The sequence below is a fragment of the Diabrotica undecimpunctata genome, chromosome 1, assembly GCF_040954645.1.
Source record: "Diabrotica undecimpunctata isolate CICGRU chromosome 1, icDiaUnde3, whole genome shotgun sequence".
Taxonomy (NCBI): domain Eukaryota; kingdom Metazoa; phylum Arthropoda; class Insecta; order Coleoptera; family Chrysomelidae; genus Diabrotica; species Diabrotica undecimpunctata.
The window spans coordinates 105,184,594-105,209,127 of NC_092803.1; the positions used below are offsets into that span (position 1 = coordinate 105,184,594).

General features: G+C 32.8%; 1 protein-coding gene across 1 annotated transcript in view; it reads right to left on the reverse strand.

Annotated features, from left to right (window-relative positions):
* LOC140451901 (solute carrier family 7 member 14) overlaps window positions 1-24,534 on the reverse strand; it is an 812,989-nt gene that overhangs the window by 542,191 nt on the left and 246,264 nt on the right. Inside the window, exon 2 of the mRNA XM_072545857.1 lies at window positions 3,310-3,453. Coding sequence (XP_072401958.1) covers window positions 3,310-3,453 — 144 coding nt within the window. The remainder of the gene's footprint in view (window positions 1-3,309; window positions 3,454-24,534) is intronic.

Below are 24,534 nucleotides of genomic sequence, written 5' to 3' on the forward strand. Positions count from 1 at the left end.
ACGTATATAGCAATTAACGTCCCTACATCTGTGAAAGAAAACTTAAACTGCGAACAGAGACTCACTCATAATACCGCGTCTCTGAACCCAAATGTTGGGTTTATCATATATGCCTTGCATTTTTATGTATTATTTTGTGGACTATTTTCAGGAACGTTTTTAAAATGGCTCTATAGCTTATTATTCTGTAGTTTTCGCACTTCTTTACTCAGCCTTACTCTCATTTATATTTTTATTATTACTGCTCCTACTGCCATTTTGATGACTGGTCGTCTATTATGGCCTTTTGATTTTTGCATGTTGATGTTATTTCTGTCGTCCTAAAATGTAGTTGCATAATTCTTACAAATTATTTTTGTTTCTTCTATGTCAATTATTAAAAACTATTAATACCCATTTTCAAAGAAAATATATATTGATTTGAAAGGCATCTGGCAAATCCCATGAAGACAGAAACTTAACCAGATAGATCATGAACTAATTTAAGCTAAATTGTAAAAACACGTTAAAAAAGTAAGAAGTTACAGAGGTGCAAATAATGACTTTGATCAATTCTTAGTTGTAATTAGTATAAAATGTTAATTACAAAAAATAATAAAAACAAAAAATTTGCAGTTCGACAATATAACATGAATTTTACAGAACACATACTAAAGGATGACCTTGCTCTTTTGGGAGAATACTTTCGCAAATAGAGGATACGGCAACGAAAACAGTTGTGTGCTAATTTCATCTAAATAATGTCTAAGCCAACAGAAAGCTCTCCGTACATTTTGAAAACAAACTGCTTACTCACAACTCAACACCATACTTACTTAGAGGAACTCTAACATAGAGGACATAACCTTTAGTTTTAAATTTACATATCTTTTTTTAAATGTGCCTATCTTCTAGAAATGTTGGCGACTACATTAACCCATCTTATTCTATTCACAGCAGCTCGAAATAGATCTGTTGACGTTGGACCAGTCCACTTCCTAAGATTGGCGAGCCAGGATGTATGTCTACGTCTAGGGCCTCTGCTATTCTCAATCTTGCCTTGTAGAATCAACTGTAGAGGTCAAAGTAAGCCAATTTTCTGTGCTTTACGGTGTTAATAATTTCTTTGACTTTTCTTAGCCTCTGGAGAATAGTTATGTTACTTGTAATGTGTGAGACCCAGTGTACGTTATAAAACATCCTCCACATACGTCGGTAGCACATTATTTCAAGTGCCTCTAATCATTTTATGGCATATTCTGTAACGCTAAGCTTTTTACTCCATAGAGGAGAACACTAAAGACGTAACATCTAAGAATTCTTATGAGTGTATTGATACTTAAAGATAAGTGGCAGAGAATATTTCTAAGGCTGCTGAAAGAGCTTCTGACTTTTTCAATAGTTTTATTTCGTAGCTGTGATCCCAAGTATCCTAAATATTGCAGCCCAAATAGCATATTATTTCCACTCTTTCTAACGGTGTATCGTTGTAATTTGGGCGTTTATGTTGGTGTTCTTACTAATAATTATTATTTTTGTCTTCTTGCAATTTAGTTTTAGGCCATGTTTGCGACATGTTTCTACAATGTTATCCATCATCCTTTGGAGCCCCTGCGCACTATCTGCTATCAACACTGTATCGTCTGCATATCTAATATTGTTTATAAGTTGGCCATTTACAGCAATCCCATCTTCTGTTTCGTCCAAGGTCTCTCTAAAGATGTCTTTAGAGTATATCTTAAATAATGCCGGTGACAATATGCAACCCCGTCTAACTCCTTTTTCGACTGTGAAGATCTCTGATAATTCATTTTCTAATCTCACTGTTGCTTTTTGTTGGAGATATAAGTTTAAGATCAGTCTTATATCCTTACCATCGAGTCCTGATGTTTTTAGGATATCGATTATTTTTCCATGTTAGGCTTTATCAAATATCTTCTTGAAATTCACCTATTACCTATTTAATATCACCTACAAAGAACTACAGCAAACCTAAAAACGACTCAATAGCAAATTCACAAAAATAGTTGCCCAATTAAACCAGAGATTTATATGATCGCAGGTACCGTTAGACCAACACCGAACTATTGGCTTTCCATTATCAGGTACATCCCACTGAGGAAAGTACGAAGAAGTCATTCTCTTCAAAAATTCACACTAACTATCAAGTATCCGTCTACCTTTACAAGCTTAATAGCAAAATAAATAGACTGTGTTCTAGATGTCCTCCATTGTTAAAGCCCACCTCCTTACTTACATCAAGAACATGTCACGTATCGATTAAAAAACACTAGGTTTTTACTGCCCTGTAATACATGGACAACGATAAACAGAACAAGAACGAACAGCGGTAGGTGTGCTGATAGGTTACATAAATTGGGAAAGCCCCCAAAAGCTGCTTTGTGGAGATTTTGATGGGTTTCTAAATGCAACCAAAAATGTTTTACATTGCATTGATATATTAGATTTTCGTTTGTAATACTAACTTTAACATTTTTCATGTTTTAAGTGCATTAGCATTTTCCTATTTTTATTTGTACCGTTCAATTATGTAAGAGATGTAAGAAAAACCTAGGAAAGCTAACAAATATGAAGAGCCAAAATCATAAGCAGTAGAGCAAATGTAACAGAGTAGTAACACAAACAACAGAGCAAAAGATACCTACACAGAAAAAAAAATGTAAATTTGATCATGTAAAATGAAAAATGTAGAGCACCATTTTGACTTAAAAAAATACTTAGATAGACATACTTATAAATAGAAACTGACGAAAATAAGATCAAACAAAAACTTCTATTTTGAAAACGGTTTCGAATATGGAAATATCAATTTCAATAGTAAAAGTTCTATAATTGTGGATATTTCTTATTATTATATACTTTATAATAACTAATTCGAAGCATATAGTCTCTTGTTTCCTAAGGAACACCAAGCACGACATTAGAATTATATTCAAGAGTAAATTATAATATTATATAATTATAATAATTATAATATTATATATTATTTTTGGTATACTAAAACTGTTCTCAAACAAAATGAATCACTGAACATGATTCCGATATGGTTACTAAAATGTTTGCTCTCAGAGGTGTCCAAAAACGTAATTAATGCATTCTTCAAAAATAAGCAAACATAAACAATATTATATTACTCTACATCTAAAATAAGTTTGTTGATCTATGGTTAAAAGGTATTGGTACATTTAAAACGCATCTTTTAAAAACTACTCACTTGATTTTACCTGTCTGTCAATACTAGTCTTAAATGCTAGTTCCTAGTAAACGATATCATATTCTGTAAATAAATAAATTGTATAAAATACTTACAGCTAATTTTTGTTTGGTGTCATCGCTCCGAGGTTGTCTTTCTTGTAAGTTGTCGACGTTTTTCGTACGAATTAATTTACTAAATAGAACGAGACCATCCCTACGCAACGCGTCCCGGTCCACTTCCCACATACCAAGCTTCATCTGAAACAATAATTTTATTTTTAGAGAAATATAGCATTCAAAGTAACTCATTTTTTAGCTCAAAATTTGATATTTGTTTATTCGATAAGATACATTATAATGTACATATACATATATATATATATATATATATATATATATATATATATATATATATATATATATATATATCTATATATATATATACATATATATAAGTTATAGAGCGACGCCTATGCGTTTATTCAGGCCTTGGACTTAGGAGTGCTGACATGGTCAAAGATATTGAACTCAAGAGTACTGACGCTATGTTTCGTAATATTGTGCATTGTATAATTGCAATTCTATATGTTTTATTTAACTAATATTTTATCAGTTTAGAATCTGATTTTATTGTAATTAGTCGTTTTAGCTCTAATAAATTCTTTTTTTTAAGGATTTTTGGCATTCCCAAATTTGAGCTATATATAGAAAAGATTATTGCGAGTGAATATTAAAAGTAAAATGTAATGGCATATCTCGCCAAACAGGAAAACAAAAAACAAAATAGGTATATCAATGAGAGGCAACCGTAAACACGTATTTCTGACTACTGGCCGTCTTCAGTACGGTGCAGCCTCCCGTAGTGATCTTTTTCTAAGGTCCTTTTCTAACTTGGCTGCACCGTACTGAAGACGACCAACAGTCAGAAATATATATATATATATATACGGTTACCTTCCATAGATATACCTATTTTGTATTTTGTATTCCTGTTTTGAAAGACATACCATTACCTTTAACTTATATTATATTATTTATATGTATATATATATATATACATATACATATATATATATATATATATATATATATATATATATATATATATAGGTATTTGTATATCCACATAGATAAACACCTAAATTGGGGCCAACATATATGGTCCATATGGTCCAAACGACTACAATTGGGCATGCTTTACAAGAAAATGTACTGCTTTATGAATCGGAAGTCAGATTTAAGTATCCAAAACAAACGTTTTCTCTATAAGGCATCCATATAACCAGTATAAATGTTTCTCTATAAGGCATCCATACAACCAGTATAAATGTACGGGATTCAAATCTAGGTAACTGCCAGTAATACAAATATGCAAAAACTTTAAAAAATCCAATGTAAGGTCCTTCGTGATGTCTGCAATATCCCATGGTATGTGCCAAACGATGCTATTCATCATGACGTAAATGTTGAAACTGTTAAAGGAATAACCGTCATTCGGTGTAAAAACTACTTCAAGAGACAATCATATCATCCCCATCCTCTCGTTAACCACCGTTAGAAACTAAATAAAATTTACTCATTTGTATAAAAGTCAAAAATTTTGCATGTGAACTAAAACAAGGTAAAGGGTGCTTATCACTGGATGTAGCTCCCACATTGACACTTTTTCTATGTCTTTTAGACATATTGTTTATTGTTATATTGATGATAACAGATTGCAATAAATAAAGGAAGTTAAAAAAAATGTAAGATAAATATTGACAAAAAATTACTGAAGGAGTAGAAAAAACTAAAAATAATCTTAAGCTAAATTTACATGAAAAATTATAAAAATATTATTTATTTTCTCAACACACTGAGAAGAGATAAAAATAAAGGGTGTTTTTTTAGAAGTATAGAACTATGAAATGGAATAAAACAATGATGGTTTTTTTAAACTGATATAAAATTAACTTTATTTTAAAGATAATCTTTTAGCATTATAATTTAAATATGATTTCTGGTATATGACCGCCATGATTGGTCGCCGCTAAAATCGCAGCGAATGTTGTCCTTTAAGTGGTCAATCGATTTATGCTTATTGGCATAGACTAGTACCCTCAACATAAAATAGTCTAGTAGTGTTAAATCGCTTGCTTTTGGAGGCCAATTCACGGTCCGAAAGTGAAACCATGAGGTAACCAAACGTTTCCTTCAATAAATCAATTGTGGCAAGAGCTGTATGCCATGTTGCAGCATTTTATTGAAACGACAGCTCCTACATATCATGGTTGTTCAATTGGGGAATAAAAAGGTAGTAATCATTGTTCTATTGCGGTCATCAATGACTGTAACATTCTGACCAGCATTGTTTTTAAAGAACTACGATCCAATGACTCCACCAGACCATAAAGGACACCAAACAGTCAAATCCACAAGGAATCTAAGTTCCTGTAAATGGCTGTATACCATATATAACAAAAAATTTTATTAAAAATCCTGTATAAAAGGCATATAATTTCAAAACCCAATCGGGCAATATCACAAAACGTTTTCGGAATCCATATTCCATCATCAGTGCACCTAAAAAGTATATAACCAATTAATTAAAAAGAACGTGAGATTTAAATTTTGACCAAGTTTAATACAAAATGTGGTTAATACTTACTAGGTGGGTATACATGTATTGAGCTACTAAATATGTGGGTAAAAACCCGTTAAAAATTGTTTTTTAAAGGCTATAGCGGGATAAGATGGTCAAAATTGCACCATGCTCGATTCAGTTTTGGGTCTGGCTATTCGAAAGGACATAATTAAAAACTCACTTAGTTAAATTTTCAAGCCCCTAGGTGCCTCTGGGGGTTCGCTATGGGCAAAAACGTATTTAAACAAAAAAAATTTTTTTAGACGCTGTATTGCTGCAAAAAATCTGAAAAAATTTATGAAAGCGTATTTTAATAATACAAAACTGTCTGATTTTTTTCAAATTTTTAGCTTAAAAATTGAGCCCAGGAAAATTTTTTGAAATTTTCAGTGATATTTTAGGTTATGTTGGAAATTTTTGGCCAACTTTAAAACAATGTTTTTTTATGTGTTTTTTTTCGTTCTTTCGAATGGCATAGGTATTATTATCATTTTCAACATGGAAAATGCCTAAAAATCGAAAAAACTGCTTTTTTTTTGGCAATTTTCTGAAGTATTTGACTCATAACCTCGGCAACATACACCTAAATTAATGGTAATTCATATTTTTATATGTATTCTTACATTTACAATCGAAATAAGCTATTAAAACTATTATTTTTTCATACACCTAAATTAATGGTAATTCATATTTTTGTATGTATTCTTACATTTACAATCGAAATAAGCTATTAAAACTATTATTTTTTCCTACAGCATGCTCCAAAAACCGAAAAACCCCTTTTTTCGGCGTTGTTTTTAAGCTTTCGCTATATAACCTCTAAATTCAGTGTCTAAATGAATGGTAATTTACATTTTCACATGTATCTTTCCCTCTACAATCAAAATCAGCTATTCCAATCATTAGTTTTATCTCACAACATTCTCAAAAACACTATGTCCAAACATGGCCGACAGAAGGCTAAGAAGAAGAAGAAGAGCGATGAAGAAGAAGATGAAGATTAAAAAAAATTAAAAATACAGAGAATGTTGAATTCCAGTAAAGTGGATAACAAATTGGCTAAAGAGGCTGAATCAGCAAGGCGGTCTAGACGAAGTACGATGACAACTAAGATAACATCGCGAGAAATTCTCGTTTTTCCAGAGATGGCAGAGAGAGACCTCAAAATATTTTTTTCGAGTACGTACCAGTTAGGTCAAGCTGTATGTTACCTAGCTACGTTATTGTTATTGTTGAGTTATTGAACGATAGAAACGAAATTAATTTAGAATACATCCGAATGAAACCGAATATTATCAAGGTTTTGATACAATCCAGACATATCAAAAAAAAATTATAAATGTTACATTGAGTATAAGCCGGAATCTATTGCCTATAATGCAATTTTACTCGTGCGATTGTACTAATGGATTGAGAACTGTTGGATCCTGCTCACATGTTGCTGCTATTATATATTATTTAAGCAATGCTAGGTACAAATCGGACATTATTAGCTATTAGCTTATTAGCTAAATTTCTTTCAGAAATATTTGGTGAAACGGAGATTGATCCGGTAATCGACGAGGATAGTGAGGAAGATTAATACAATGTAATTATTCTGTCATTCAATGTATCTAGATTAAATAGAATATTGTAAATATAGATTGTTAATTAGTAAATATAAATATGAATTTTCTTTCCCTCTAAAAAAAATATTTTGTTTTCCTGCTTACGATCAGCTGTAAAAATTAATTAATAGATATCGAAAATATGGTCCATTTTTCAGAGTCTTTTGAGGTTATGTAGTAAAAACATGGAGAAAACGTGGTTTTTCGGTTTTTGAGAATGTTGTGAGATAAAACTAATGCTTTGAATAGCTGATTTTGATTATAGAGGGAAAGACACATGTTAAAATGTAAATTACCATTCATTTAGACACTGAATTTAGAGGTTATATAGCGAAAGCTTAAAAACAACGCCGAAAATACGGGGTTTTTCGGTTTTTGGAGTATGCTGTAGGAAAAAAAAATAATAGTTTTAATAGCTTATTTTGATTGCAAAGATAATAATACATATAAAAATATGAATTATTATTAATTTATGTGTATGTTGTTGAGATTATGAGTCAAAAACTTCAGAAAAATGCAAAAAAAAGCAGTTTTTTCGATTTTTAGGCATTTTCCACGTTGAAAATGATAATAATACATATGCCATTCGAAAGAACGGAAAAAAACCCATAAAAAAACATTATTTTAAAGTTGGCCAAAAATTTCCGACATAACCTAAAATATCACTGAAAATTTCAAATATTTTTCCTGGGCTCAATTTTCAAGCTAAAAATCTGAAAAAAATCAGACAGTTTTGTATAAATAAAATACGTTTTCATGAATTTTTTTAGATTTTTTTCAGCAATACAGCGTCTAAAATTTTTTTTTGTTTAAATACGTTTTTGCCCATAGCGAATCCCCTGAGACACCTAGGGACTTGAAAATTAAACTGAATGAGTTTTTAATTATGTCCTTTCGAATAGCCAGACCCAAAACTAAATCGAGCATGGTGCAATTTTGACCATCTTATCCCGCTATAGCGTTTGGTTTACATTATATGGTGATAAATTCTATGATGTTAAAGTTACCAGTTTATTTGGTAACATGGCAACGTATGACTCCACGTAAAGTTGCTGGTCCTGAGACGATGTGTCTGACCTCTATACCGAATGTTTTTCATGCTTCTTTTCAACACCTCTAAATTCAGAGTAGATTATTTGTCATCCCACTCCTAAACTATTCAGTTCTCATTTTACTTATCCACATATCTCCCTCAGGGTTTGGTTTCGGATCTCTGGAGACCCCAGCCTTCTGTATTCTTTCCTCTTCTCATCTTTTTAAAAACATCACAACTTCCTCTTTTACTTAAATTTAACAGAGCCACCCACAACCATTTCATTTTTACAGTTCTTGTTAAGATATACCAATAGTCTGTTAAGCTCATGAGCTTATAACTTATCCTTGTATATTTCTCATGTACCTAGTGTTGCTTTATAACAGATAGGGCCTTTTCTTCTTAAGTTATAAGTTGAGTACTATACGATCATCATATTACAAAAACCACGTCCCAACTATCAATTTTTGTTCATCTCATATATTTGTGAACACACACAAAACAACAAACCAACTTCTTCCGTGAACACCTAATCAGTTATTTACGTCCATGAACTTAAAAAGTTTTACATTTACCAGGTACCAAATGTTGCTTTTTAACATACAGGGTCTTCTATGCTTAAGTTATAAGTTAAATATTACATGAACATTAGATTACATAAGCTTTTATTTTATTCACTCAACACCACCTCCAAATATAAAATATATCAATTCCTATTTTACCAATCAACAATAAAGTTTCAAGAATCCAACTTCCCACATATATCTATTTTCCATTTTTCAGGTACCAAATGTTGAGAAAACATAAGGGGCCGTATATTAGAATCTCTAATTCACACTACTTTAAGACGTATGTATAGTTGGTTGCCTAACAATACCCGTACATTTTTCTCACCACATACATTAATTAATAAAATAATTCCCACCATATTATTAAAAATAAATTCAGGACAAATTAACAACTTAAAACAACAACATTGATGGTTGCTACTGTTACATTATTTTAATTTTTACTTTTTCAATTTTTAAATAACGTTGGCTTCTGTCTTAATTGGACTAACACATAAAGTTACACTGACTGCTTTGTTCGGACTTTCGTCCTAACTTGTCAAGATTGTCATTTTAATCAGTTGCTTTCATCAGGTCCTCTTAGACACATCGTCTCAGGACCAGCAACTTCACCTGGAGTCATACGTCGTCATGTTACCAAATCCACTGGTAACTTTAACATCATAGAAATTATCACCATATAATGTAAACCAAATTTAAAACTCTACCTGGGGTAGGATGAGAAACGGGTGGATTGAGTAGCACGAAAATCACCTTACTGCAGCCGGTCTCCAGCCCGGATAAAAGAGGTGGGTTGAGCGGAGGGTTAACTACCCACCCTCGGAAAAAGAAACTAGTTATGAAAACTGCAAGTTTGCCTCGGAACCGGACAGATGAACACAAAAAACGACAAATGCAATGCAAAAGGACTATGAATATCGGAACTTGGAATGTCCAAAGTTGGTACAGACCTGGAGCTGCTATAAATGCTGTGGAGCAACTGGAAAACATAGAAATGGATATAACAGCAGTCCAAGAAATAAGATGGCCAGACGATGGTAATATAAAAATAAGTAAATCCACCATCTTCTTCAGCGGTAACAAAAACGGAAGACATGAATTTGGAACGGGCTTTGTGATTAGAGACAGCCTAGTACAGAATATACTAAATTTCAAACCTATAAACGAAAGGATATGCTACATACGAATGAAGGGAGAACGATACAAGATTTCGATTATCACTGCGCATGCACCAACGGAAGGGAAGGATGAAGATATCAAGGATGACTTCTACGATGCCCTGGAAAGAGAGATAAATACGATGCCCAAACAAAATATGCGCATACTCTGCGGGGACTTTAATGCTAAAATCGTCAAAGAGCCTAGCCTATACCCCACAATAGGTAAACACAGCCTCCACAATATATCTAACGACAATGGCTTAAGACTCACAGAAACTGCAGCAGCTAATAATATGCTAATAAAGTCAACCATGTTTCCGCATAAAGACATTCATAAGCAAACCTGGGTCTCGAACGACCATATTACGCGCAACCAAATTGACTACATCATTGTAGATGCCCGTCATGGGAACAATATTATAGACGTAAGAAGCCTGAGAGGAATAGACGAAAACACAGATCATTACTTAGTCAGAGCAAAAGTTAAATCCAGAATATCTAGCCACAAATACAATAAAACAACAATAAACCCACAATGGAATATGGACGAAATGCACGCAAATGAACATGAAGTAAAACAAAATAGTGCCCATCCACAAAAAAGGGGACAAAACAAAATGCGCGAATTATAGAAAAATTTCACCCCTAAACACGGCATATAAAACCCTCTCAAACGTCATTCTTAGTAGTCTAATCCCTTATGCTGAAAATGTCCTAGGCGAATATCAAGCCGGTTTTAGGGCAAACAGATCAACAATAGATCAACTATTCACGCTGAGACAACTTCTAGAAAAGGGTTGGGAGTATAACAGACCCATACACAATCTTTTCATAGACTTTCGACAGACATATGATAGCGTAGAAAGAAGCCAAGTATGGAATGCCATGGCGGAGCTCTCAATACCAAAGAAACTCATTCGGATGACCAAAGTTTGTATGGAGGCTGGAATATCTAAAGTACGTGTAAATGATAAACTGTCTTGCAGCTTTGAAATTAACAGTGGACTCAAACAGGATGATGCGTTATCTCCACTACTTTTTAAGTCTGTATTAGAGAAAGCCATGAGGTCGGCCGAAATGACAGAATTGCTATCGGTTCAAGGTCCCAAGCTATTACTCGCATATGCAGATGACATAGATCTCGTTGGAGACTCCATCCTATTCACGAAAGACTTCTTCAACAAGGTGGAAGGAGCAACTAGTGAAGTAGGGCTGAAGAATATTGAAGAGAAGACGAAATATATGTGTATAAATAGAACGACACGAAGAGACAGAATAGGACAAAATGTGACGATTAACACCTTCAATTTTGAAAGAGTAAAACATTTTCAGTATCTGGGGGCCGTAATCACAGCTGACAACGATGTTACTGAAGAAATAAAAGACAGAATCCAATCTGCAAACCGCTGACTATTCGCACTAGATAAGCTCATAAAATCAAAAAATCTTACAATAAGTTCAAAGATCAAAATCTATAAATCCATCGTCAGACCAGTAATAACATACGGATGCGAAACGTGGACCATCGAAAAATACTTAGAAAAATTTTTGGACCTCGCCATGACATTACGACAAACCAGTATAAGATCAGAACCAATATCGAATTAAAAGCACTCTACAATGACGCCGATATTGTCCAAGAAATTAAATCACAGTGACTAAGATGGGCAGGCCACGTGCACAGACTGCATAAGGAGAGACTTGTAAAACTGGTATGGGAAGAGATTCCCACAGGCAAAAGACCACTCGGACGTCCCAGAATGCGATGGAGAGATAACATCAAAGCAGATCTCCGAAAAATGAACATTCCATTTGACCCTAGGTTGATGGAAGACCGAACAAATTGGAAAAAAGTTGTACAGTCAGCCAAGACCCACCCAGGGTTGTAGCGCTACGTGATGATGATGATGATATTTAAAAAACAATTTTTAACGGGTTTTTACCCACATATTTAGTGGCTGAATACATGTATACCCACCAAGTAAGTATTAACCACATTTTGTATTAACCTTGGTCAAAATTTAAATCTCACATTCTTTTTAATTAAGTGGTTATATACTTTTTAGGTGCACTGATGATGGAATATCGATTCCGAAAACGTTTTGTAATATAGCCCGATTGGGTTTTTAAATTATATACCTTTTATAAAGGATTTTTAACAAAAAAATTTACCAAACACTCAGTTTTTTTAAATGTAATAGTTTCTCAATATACACTTGAGAATTATCTTAACTTTAAATTGGGCAGTTTTATTTGTTGACATAGCCATTCAACCAAAAATGAGCGTTAAAAAAAATTGCTTATGAAAATCAGAATGAACATCAATCTCGTTTTGGATTCACTCACCGAATCTACGAATCCATGTCTGGCTAGGTGATCATGTACCTAATTCTTGCATGAGTTTAATATTGTAAGCATGGAAAGCAAGATCTTTCTGCAAAATTTTCCATAAAGTCCATGGACACGTATCCAACCGCTGTGTACGATGGCAACTAGACTGATTCGAATCTTCCTGTATGCTACCCTCTACAGCAGTAACAACTTCTTACTGCTGTAGAGCAGTAACTGCTGAAACTTAATATAACTTGATTAACAGCTGTCAAATTGGCCAATAGTTAAAAAAATGTTACCAACTTACATTTCTATACCTCTAAAAAAACACAATTTAGAAAAACATAATTAGTTTTGTCTCATTATGATTGCCAACCTACGTAGGGAGACGGCAATCTAAGAAGAAGAAGAATTATTTTTGTCTAAACATTCCAACAGATGGTGTTTCAGTATCATTTGTTTGTCAAAAATTGTATAGACTACTTGGAATCCAAATACACTTCCTGTCTCAACTAGCAATTTATATAACATCGATGGTCTAACAAAATATTATTAAATTTGAGTTTATAGCACTAGTCATTCAAACATCTATACTACAAAATACATTAAAATTAAAGACAACTGCCGATTTAACGAATAAAAACAACAAGATAATGATTTTTTTACAAAACATTTATCCCCACCTAAACAAAAACTAACCAACATAGTTATAAAAAAGGAGATACACTTTATACCAACAACAAGAAGGTATATAGAGAAGAACTAGAGGAGGACATATCTACAAGATATAACAGCCAGTGATTCTGGAATATCTATTGTAATCCAGATAAAAATATTTAAGTAAGAAAACTTAAAAAAGAAAAAGAATTAGAAATTAGCTACCACACACGATTTAACTCATTAAATATCTTCTTCTTCTTCAGTGCCTTATCCGGTCCGGATGTTGGCGATCATCAAGGCTATCATGGTTTTGTTGACTGCTCTGCGAAACAGCTCCGCTGAGGTCATCCCAAACCATTGTCGGAGATTTTTCAACCACGAGATACGACGGCGTCCCGGTCCTCTTCTGCCAAATACTTTACCCTGCATAACAAGTTGAAGAATTCGATATTATTCTTCATTCCGCATCACGTGGCCGAGGTACTCAAGCTTACGTTGTTTAATTAAATTAAGCACTTCTTTTTCTTTTGTCATGCGCTGTAGGACCTCAACGTTGGTGACATGGTCCACATAAGATATTTTTAGTATCCTTCTGTATATCCACATCTCGAAGGCTTCGATTCGTTTTTCAGTGGCTTGCGTCAGTGTCCAGGCTTCAACTCCATATAGTAACACTGGAAGAACGTAGCACCTCACTATCCGCATCTTGGTTCCCAAACTGAGATCACTGCAGCACAGCAAGGATCTCAACTTAATAAATGTAGACCGTGCCATTTCAATTCTGGATCTAATCTCTTGAGCGTAGTCCCATTGTACGTTGCGGGTAGTTCCGAGGTAAGTGAATCTGTCGACTCTCTGGATCTCTTCGCTACCTGCCATTAGTGCCCCGGGATCTAAATTTGTACGGCTGACAACCATGAATTTAGTTTTCTTAATATTGAGGTTCAGTCCGTATGTTACGCTCACAGTTCGCACTTGGTCTAGTAAGGCCTGCAGATCGTTTAGGCTGGTTGCTAGTTGCTATTTAAATTAAATATCATTATATATATTCTTCCCATTAGCATTAGCAAAAAATAGACATCTTACAAAGATCCTATTTTTCTTAAATCTTGCTTACTTGGATGTTATTTCCTTTTGGCTAAAAACCTGGCGAATTAAAGCAAATGAAATTAAATATTTAGGCTGGCCTAGATATTAACCTCGCGAAAACAGAGTACCTATCTACTATCTACAAGTGAAGAAGACATAGAAGATCTACAGATTGATAACAACGTAACAATCAAAGAAAAGGATAAATTCAAACACCTGGGGTTTATAATCACGAAAAATGCAACAACAGAGGAAAAAATTACACAAAGATTAGGACAAACAAGAATAGCAATCCGACAACTTAACTCAGTATGGTGGGATAGACACCTAAATATGAAGACAAAAACGCAGATTTATAAAACATTAGTGCGAAGTATTATGACATATGGGGCTAAAAATTGGATCATGAATAAGAAAAATAGAAGTAAGATAGTAGCAACAGAGATGGAATGCCTGCGAAGATGCTGCAGAGTAACAAGAATGGATAGGAGAAGTAATGACGAAATAAAGCAAAGAACATCAATAGAAACAGACATGCTAACATATATAGAACAAAAAAGACTAAAGTGGTATAGACATGTAAGAAGAACTAGCGACAGCAGATGGATAAAGAGAATAACCGAATGGAGCCCCATAGGAAGGAGGAAAAGAGGACGACCCCGAAAATCCTGGAGGAACGATCTCGTTGACGCCATGAGTAAGAGAGGACTAAACGATGGAGAATGGAACAACAGCGAGAGATGGAAACGGTTGAGCGAGGGAAGGTAGTGAATACTGTAGAATCTTTAAATATATATATGAAATTAAATCTATCCATATCGCCTACACTTTACGAAGAGGTGCCTGTGCATCTGTGAAACTAAATGGTCAGTCCTCGGAACAAAAGAAGTTGCAAGAAATTTGGGAAACCATCTGGATCGATGATTAACTAAGAGAAAACAGCCGTGCTTATAACTTAGCAAATTGTACTCGATGTTAGGTCGTAAATCACAATTAACAGTTACCAAACAAATGCAAATTTATAAAATAGTTCTAGAACCAATATGGAGCTACGAAATTCAATTATGGAGGAAGCATGCAACTCAAATATCTAAATCCTACAAATATTTCAATTCAAATTACTTAGAATTGTCTTAAAAGCTCCATGGTACGTAATTAACAGTGTTATTGCTGTAAAATCTGTCAAATAAGAAATAACCTACTTCTTCCAGAAGTATAAAAAACGCATAGAAAAACATTCCAACGCATTGGCTCAACCGATAATGAGACGTCCTGTCTAGCAAAGGTTAAGAAGGTATCTTCCATGTGATTTACCTATCAGATTTTAAAATCTTAGTACTATTCTATAGGTAGTATAGTGAAGTTTCCCAAATCTAAACTTATATAAGTGAAATAAAACTGTCACTGGACAGTTTTCATAAATGTTTTGTTACTGTCATTAACATTTGCCTCTTGTAAAATTTATAGATTCCAAATTTAATGGGATGTTTAATAAAAAAAAATAAACATGTCTACGTATTTTATTATCTAGGCTCCAGCCTGATAGTTGTTCGCTTGTCTGTAAAACAGTATAGCCCGTATATAAGTAATTATAACAAAAAACAAAACTAAAGAAATCTACTAAATTTAATATAGAATTTAAAATTCTTTTTCCGATGTTGAGCAACCCATCTAGACATTTTCGTTTAAAAACATCTAAAAAAAACTGAACAAATATCATAAATTACTTGGACAGTGACTAATTTTAAGGATATAATTTTAAATCCACCAAGTATCACATAAACTTCTGAAACGCCGTAAGCATAAGCAAGCAAGAGAAATAGACACTTAAGAAGTAGGACAGACTGATGTTAAGGAGAAAATCTGCCGGCCTCATTAAGCACGACAAGGAGAAGGAGCAAGGATAATCAAGTTGCGGTTATGAATATTCACTAATACGAAACGTGTTTACATATTGAAACAAGCATTCCATTATTAGATGACAATGACTTACAATACTCTGAAAATGAAGTGTAGTTAATGAAACAACAAATTTTGTAGATTTGATCTTTGCTTGTTGTATTGTTTATTTGACGTTTCAATAAACAGCTATTGATTTTAATACATAGCTATACATATATATATATATATATATATATATATATATATATATATATATATATATATATATATATATATATATGATATATATATATATATATATCATATATATTTATATATATATATATATATATTATATATATATATATACATATATATATACATATGTATATAGTCAGATTGATCACATCTTAATAGATTCAAGACACGGAACGGACATAATAAACTGCAGAAGTTATAGAGGCGCAAACATAGACTCAGACCATTGTTTAGTGATCTCAACACTAAGGGCTAGAATTTCAAACTCCAACAAAGAAAAAGAAATAAATAGAAAGAAATGGAATGTACAGAAGCTGAGAGATGCAACTGTTGCAAAACAGTACTGGGAAAATGTTACCAATAGGTTAAGGAATCAAAGTCTAGGCGGAGAAGACCAAACAGATATAGACTCATTCTGGAACAGGATAAGGGAAGATATTTAGTCAGCAGCACAAGATAAAATAGGAACAGAAACTTGTACCCGAAAAAATCACTGGTTTGACGATGAATGCAAAGACGCAACACAGAAAAAAAATGAAGCCTATGCAAAAATGCTTACCCGCCGAACTAGAACAAGTATAGAGAATTACCAGACAAAGAGAAGAGAAGAAAAGAAAATACACAGAATGAAGAAACGAAACCACTTAAAAAAGGAACTTCAATATATAGAAAACCTCAACAGAGAGAAAGAATTCAGAACATTCTATAAGAAAGTTAACATCAACAGAAAAGAATTTAAGGCAAACACAAATCAATGTAGAAGTTTAAATGGCGATCTCTTAACAACAAGAACAGACGTACTAAACCGATGGACGGAACATTTTAACCAGATACTTAATATAGAGGAAGAAGAAAACCCGGAAGACGAAAGCTGCGAGGTAAGCGGAGCAGACGAGAGGGAGGAGGATCCACCAACGATCCTGGAAGTTAAAGACGCTGTAAACAAACTAGCCAGAAACAAATCACCTGGAATAGATAATCTCCCAGCGGAATTATATAAAGAAGGTGGCCACGATATCATAATAGCCCTACAGCAGCTTATAAAAGAAATATGGATACAGAAGTCCCTTCCCAATGATTGGAATATTGGAATACTTTGCACCATACACAAAAAGGGTGATATCTTTGAATGCTCTAACTATCGAGGAATTACGCTCCTAAATGCAGCGTATAAAATATTCTCCAATATACTATGCCATCGTATGGCACCATATGCAGAGCGAATAATAGGACAATACCAGGCTGGTTTCAGAGGTGGTAAATCAACAATTCATCAGATTTCAACCCTAAGACAAATTCTAGAGAAAACACTGGAATACGGTGTAGACACGCACCACATATTTATAGACTACAAGGCAGCCTACGACTCTGTAAATAGAAGAGAATTGTTTAGAGCAATGATAGACCTAGGAGTACCAAATCAGTTGGTAAGTTTAACCAAACTAACCCTTGAAAAAGTTGAATGCAAAGTACGAATCCAGGGGGAACTCTCTGAACCTTTTAAAACAAATAACGGGCTACGTCAGGGAGACCCACTCTCCTGTATACTATTCAATCTAGCTCTGGAAAAAGTAATACGTACGTCACAAATCACAACTACCGGTTCAATATATAACAAATCTGTGCAAATCTTAGCATATGCTGATGATATCAATATTGTTGGGAGAACGGAAAACGCAGCACGAGAGGCGTACGTAACATTAAAGGAAGCGGCTACAAAAATGGGTTTAATAATAAACACCAACAAAACAAAATACATGAAAATAGGTACGCAACCACAAACACTACGGCCACTTGTTATAGAAAATGACGTCATCGAAGCAGTTAACGAATTTGTATACCTGGGAACGCTCGTCAATACTGAAAATGACACTACCGCAGAGATAAACCGCAGAATTTGCACGGCTAATAGATGCTATTTTGGGCTTAATCTCCTTTTTAAATCTACAATTATATCAAGAAATACAAAAGTAAAACTCTACAAAACAATAATACGCCCAGTCCTAACATATGGTTCAGAAACCTGGACTTTAACAAAAAGCAATGAAAACATGTTAGGATGTTTCGAAAGAAAAATACTAAGGCGCATCTATGGAGCGGTAAATGAAAATGGTGTCTGGAGAAGACGATACAACTTCGAACTCTATAGGATATACCAGGAACCAGATATCGTAAAACACATAAAGATAGGACGTCTGAGGTGGGTAGGCCATGTAATGCGAATGGAGCAAACCGACCCAGCTAAAAAAACGCTCCTTGATAGACCTATTGGTCAAAGAAGAAGAGGAAGACCCAGAACAAGATTCCTAGATAACATAGACCAAGATATGAGAAATATGGAAATACGTGCTTGGCGGAGGAAGGCGATGGATAGGGACGACTGGAGAAAAATTCTTGGGGAGGCTAGGACCCACACAGGGTTGTAAAGCCAAAATGATGATGATACATATATATATATATATATATATATATATATATATATATATATATATATATATATATATATATATATATATATATATATATATATATATATATATATATATATATATATATATATATATATATATATATATATCTAGATGATATGTATATATTTTGAGGTAGATCTATTTCTATCAGTACTTCTACACTTGCTATAGTAGAATTTATTTTGTTTTATAAAAACAGGTCTATTTGTTTAGTTTATAACAATTATCGTTTTTAAATTTATTTTCTCGTAAGCATATAATGGATGTATTTCTGATATAAGTATATTGAAAAATTCAATTTGGGCATGGAATCTATTTAGATTCCATTTTGTAATCGGACACTTCCTCATACACACTTTTACGTGTTTTCTGTGTCTTTTTCTTCTGTTTCGGCCCTTCAGGCCTATCCAATTGTAAAACACCTTATTTACTTATACAAACCTTATAAAACGAAAAAAAAAAACAAATAGTATTTTTTTAATACATTACATTAATAAATTAATAAAAGGTTAACTTTGCCAATAAAACAAGTGAAATTTACTTTAACTGCTGTGTAATTAAAATCTAGCGACTCTCTGCCCTCTTCGTAGTATAAGTTAAAACTAAAATATATAACAACCGTGTATACAGGCTAATTAAATACATAAATAAAAAAAATTATTTTAACAAACGATATTATGGTCAAGGATCTATCCAAAGAAATTTTTTCTACAAAAACAAAACATCATACCTCTGAATCGTAACAACATTAGCATTAATATTCCATTCCCGTTTCTATTTTCAGCGAAAGTTCTAACCCCTTTACTGAATTTGAGTCCGATTGGACTAAGCGATAATCCAAGTGAAACCAAATTACACCCTAATAATTCCCCTAAAATTATAAGTTATTGCTTGAAGGGTACAGATACGCAAAAGAAATTATACTTTTCCCACTTAACAACCCAGTTCTCGAGAAACTCACGTGCTTGTCGAAAACAACGCTAATTTTGGCGACAACTTTGGGAACTTTCTCCATTTGGTTGGTTTTCGCACGCCTCATAAAAAACCGTGCCTAAGTTGTCGATATCGTATAATTGTCTCAATAATATTTTAAAACTTTATACATAAATCAACATGTATATAATTGTACATATATATATATATATATATATACACATATATATATAGATATATACATACATATATATATATATATATATATATATACATATAATATATATATATATATATATATATATATTTATATATATATATATATATATATATATATATATATATATATATATTGTTATGATTGTTTATTTGGACTTTAATTTTAGTTTATTGAGCCAATAAAAAAGAATTATAACTTATTTGTTATCAAAAGTAAAATAATCCTTATATTACCTGTGTTCGATGGATTCAAAAGATTTTCTAGTTGTCTTTTATCGGGAGAGAAGAAAGGATAAGAATACAAATATATTATATTACAAAGATTTACGTTTCTTTATTTTATATGAACGAATAAAACAATTATTAAATTCTGTCGTTATCTTATCAATCAGCATACAAGAAAATAAATCAAATTTTTATGATAATATTATAAAGCTACATACATTTATATTACGTGAAAAACCAATTTTACTTACAATTGTCTTTACTTGAAACAAAAAACAACAAAACTTTAAACTTTTGTTTAGCCTAACAAAACCTCAGTTCTTAAATTTGAATGCTAATGACCATGATGTCGAAACGATCCTTCACAGATATAAAATTCAATTGTACAAACACTTACAGCTTATTTTCTTCTTGAGTTGTATGTTGGAAAATACCCAGAAAAGTCCAGTCTCTTCAACGATGTGATCTCTCCTCTTTGGCGCCTTGGCTCTTTCTGAACGTCTCTGCAAACTTCCTGCAGACTACACAAAAAACACCTGATTCACTTCTCCAAACTCAGCTATTTATTTATGACACCAGGACCTCCTCTTGTCAACTTGATGCCGTAAGAATACTTTCACATATACTTTATAAAATGCCCACGGTAGATACAAGGACCTCTTTTAATCTACTTGTTATCTCCTTCTTCAAACTATTCACTTCTTTTCGTTACGCCGGTATCCAAACTCACGAACCACACCCTATCTTGAGACACACCACTGTTTCCTTTCGATGACCAAAATATAACTAACTTCTCCTATCTCATGATCGACTCACAAATTCCCATTTAAAAACGACGGTCCAATCAAAAGCTCAAATTGTGTTTACCATGATTTTGGAAAAGCCTAATTTCGGTTTCAGAGAAAAACTAAATAGCTTACTTTAAAATTGGCTTTTTTCAATACATTATTTATACATATTTCAAAAGATTAAAATATGGTCATTTAATACTCGACTATACAAACAATGAAAAGATTAACTTACAGGTAAAATGTCTTCTAATTCTAAACAAAGGTTTTTTGATAATTTTGTTTGAAACGGAAAAAGGTCGTTTGCCAAACAAATTTCTATTCTTATCTACACTAAATCTTATCTTAAATTAATATATACATTTTTGTTTATAATGATATCTTAAAATTTTATTCCGATGGATATTTTTATTTATTTTTCTTTGGTTGGGAAAGAAGAAACATAACAAATCCCCGCCTTTGCATACGATAAAAATTACTGAATTTTTTAGGGATTTTTCTCTATGCAAAAACAATAAAGAATAGTCTTTCAACATTTTATTAATTTCTTCTTTTACCTGTTGTCGATATTTATATGGGATCGGATAAGTTTTCGATCGAAAATTTCCTAAGTCTTTAACCTCAAATGAATGTTCATACTTTTTGGTTACTCTGTTTTCTTCATTTATTAAATCTTCATACTTTCTCAATATTACACGCAATTCCTTTTCCTTTTCTTCTCCACATATCAATTTTCTTTCTTTTTCCTCAATTTCTTTACACATATTTATTTTGTATTCTGCCTCCTCCATTTCGCATACTTCTTCAAATACCACTGTTTCAATTGTACCTTTTTCGTCTTCTTTTGTTATTCTTTCTTCTTTTTCTTCTTCTGGGCTCATCTCTTCTTTTGAGGAAACCCACTTTTCACTTTCTTTTGCCAATCTCCTCTTTCTTCTCTGTCCTTGTTTCATTGCCAAATTCATTTCCACTATTTGTTCTTTGTCTAAATCATTTTTTCGTTTCTCATTTTCCTTTTCCATTTCCTTACTGTCCTGTTCTTCTTCTTTTTCCTCTCTGATTTTCATCGTGTTATTTTTTAAATCTATCACCACATGTTTTTCTGCCAATTCATCCACTCCTACGATCATATCATGCGACATGTTTGGCATCACAACACATTGTAGTGCATAAAATTTCTTATCCAATCGTACTTTTATTCGTATTCCTTTATTTATCGTTGCCAAAGTTATTTGCGCCCACTAAATTTACCTTGGGAATTTTGTAAATAAAATTCGTTAAATTAACTTCCTCTATTAGTTTTCTGTTGATCAGTGTAATTTCCGATCCAGTATCAATCATAATTTTAATCGGTGTCTCGTTGATAAAACCATCTACAAATTTTAGATTTGCTCCACTTATTTTGTCCTTATTTTCTGCCAATTTAATAAATTCCTTCGGGTGACAAAAAATTCCTGTTTGTTTCTTTGTCTTTAGTGAGCGCCTTCGTGAAAAGACGTTTGCTGTTCTTTTTCGCTTCTATTTCTGTCGCTTTGTCTCTCATCCTCATATTCCTCTATGTGTGTGTTGTTGACCGCTCTTCTATTTTCTCTTGGTCTCTCGGACCCGTATCGGTTTCCGCGATTTTCCGGTTCATTCGTTCTATTATTATTTCGGTTTTCCTGATATGTGCGAGTGTTGTTTCTATTCTGGTTCTCTCGATATCTGTTTTCGTTCCATTGCCGATTTCTTTGTGGATAATTTACTCTTCCGTTGTCTCTACTTTCGTTTTCCCTCCTCGGGACAAATTCTCTTTTTGTGTACTCTCTCCTAAAGTTTTGTCTTTTATCTCTAGAGTCTTGATTTTCTCGTTGTCTATAATTTTCTTGCAATCTCCTCATTTTTCTTTCTCTTAATTTTGCTTCTCGTATTTGTAAGAATTGACATAAACTGTCAATATCTTTGTAGTTTTGTAGAGTTATGTGATCTTCTAAGGTATCTTCAAAATGTCTGGCTATTAGTTCCACTAGCTGTTCGGACGAATAGTTATAATGTAAGTGTCTTGCATTGTTGTATAGTTGTAGGGCATATGTTTTTTCTGATATACCTATACTATCCTGGTATCTCCCATTTTGTAATTCCTTGTTTATCTCTATCTGTTGTATTTTCTTCCAGAAATAATTCAGAAATTTTTGTTTAAATGTTTGCCAATTTTGCAATTCTTCTTCTTTGCTATCAAACCATAAACTTGCCTCATCTTTAAGATGGTTCCTTATCGTTTTCTTTGCTGTTTCGAAATTGCCGATATGTCGTACTTTCTTTTTGAAATTGTTAATGAAAATTACTGGGTGTAATTTTTTTACGTCCCCGCCAAACTGTATTTTTATGTCACCTGGACTTTGGATGAGTACTTCTCTCCTGTCTCCCATCTCTCGTTGATTTCTGATATCCTCAATTTGTTTTTCTATTTCTTTCTTGTCTTCTTGTAAAGCCATTTTAAATTTTGTTTCTAACTGTTCTAATTCTTTTTTCTGTACAGTCTTAATATCTTTCATTTTAGTTTCTATTTCTTCTCTCTGCATCTCTAGTTCCTTTTTCTGGCAATTTCGTATCTCCTTCATTGTATTTTGGATATCTTTAATCTCTGTCTCTTGTTTTGCATTCTTTAGGGTTATTTCTTCTATCTGTTGTATCAGTTCTTTCTTTATCCCCTCAACACATCTTTTAATTTCCTGTTCATAGTTTTCCAGACGCTGCTCTATATTCCTGTTATTTAGTTCTATTGCTTGTCTTGTTTCTTGTTGATTTCTATCCATTTTTTGTGACTGGAGTTGCATTAGTTGTAATATTTTATCTATTCCTGATGGTTCTTTTCTCTCCTCGACTATTGTAACATTTTCTTCATTATCCGATCCTTCTTCAAAAATTGTTTCATCTTTTCTGTTATCCTTTCCTGCATTTTGCTTTGACTCCTTGTGGTCGACATGTTCATTAGATTATTTATCCCCGCCAAATATTTAGCTTTGAAATTTGTGCAAAAATATCCCCGCCAAATATGAAATTCGACTAATGTTGCAAAGACGAAAACTTTTCCTCTTATCCCAAATGCAATAAATTCAAATAAATGCAATAAAATTCTAAAATTTTGTCAGTTGTAAAAATCAATCAGATATCATAAATTATATCATGTAAAAATTTGTATCTAGAGAAATTTGAAATGTAATGTCATAAAGGCAAATATTATAAACTTTAACCATCGGCAAATAAATGTTCAATCAATCTGCTTTCTTTCTCTATCCGTTTAAATTTTAACTAGAAATACTTTCTACGCCTTACACGTTGGGGGCCATTTGTTATTATTGTTTATTTGGACTTTAATTTTAGTTTATTGAGCCAATAAAAAAGAATTATAACTTATTTGTTATCAAAGGTAAAATAATCCTTATATTACCTGTTTTCGATGAATTCAAAAGATTTTCTAGTTGTCTTTTATCGGGAGAGAAGAAAGGATAA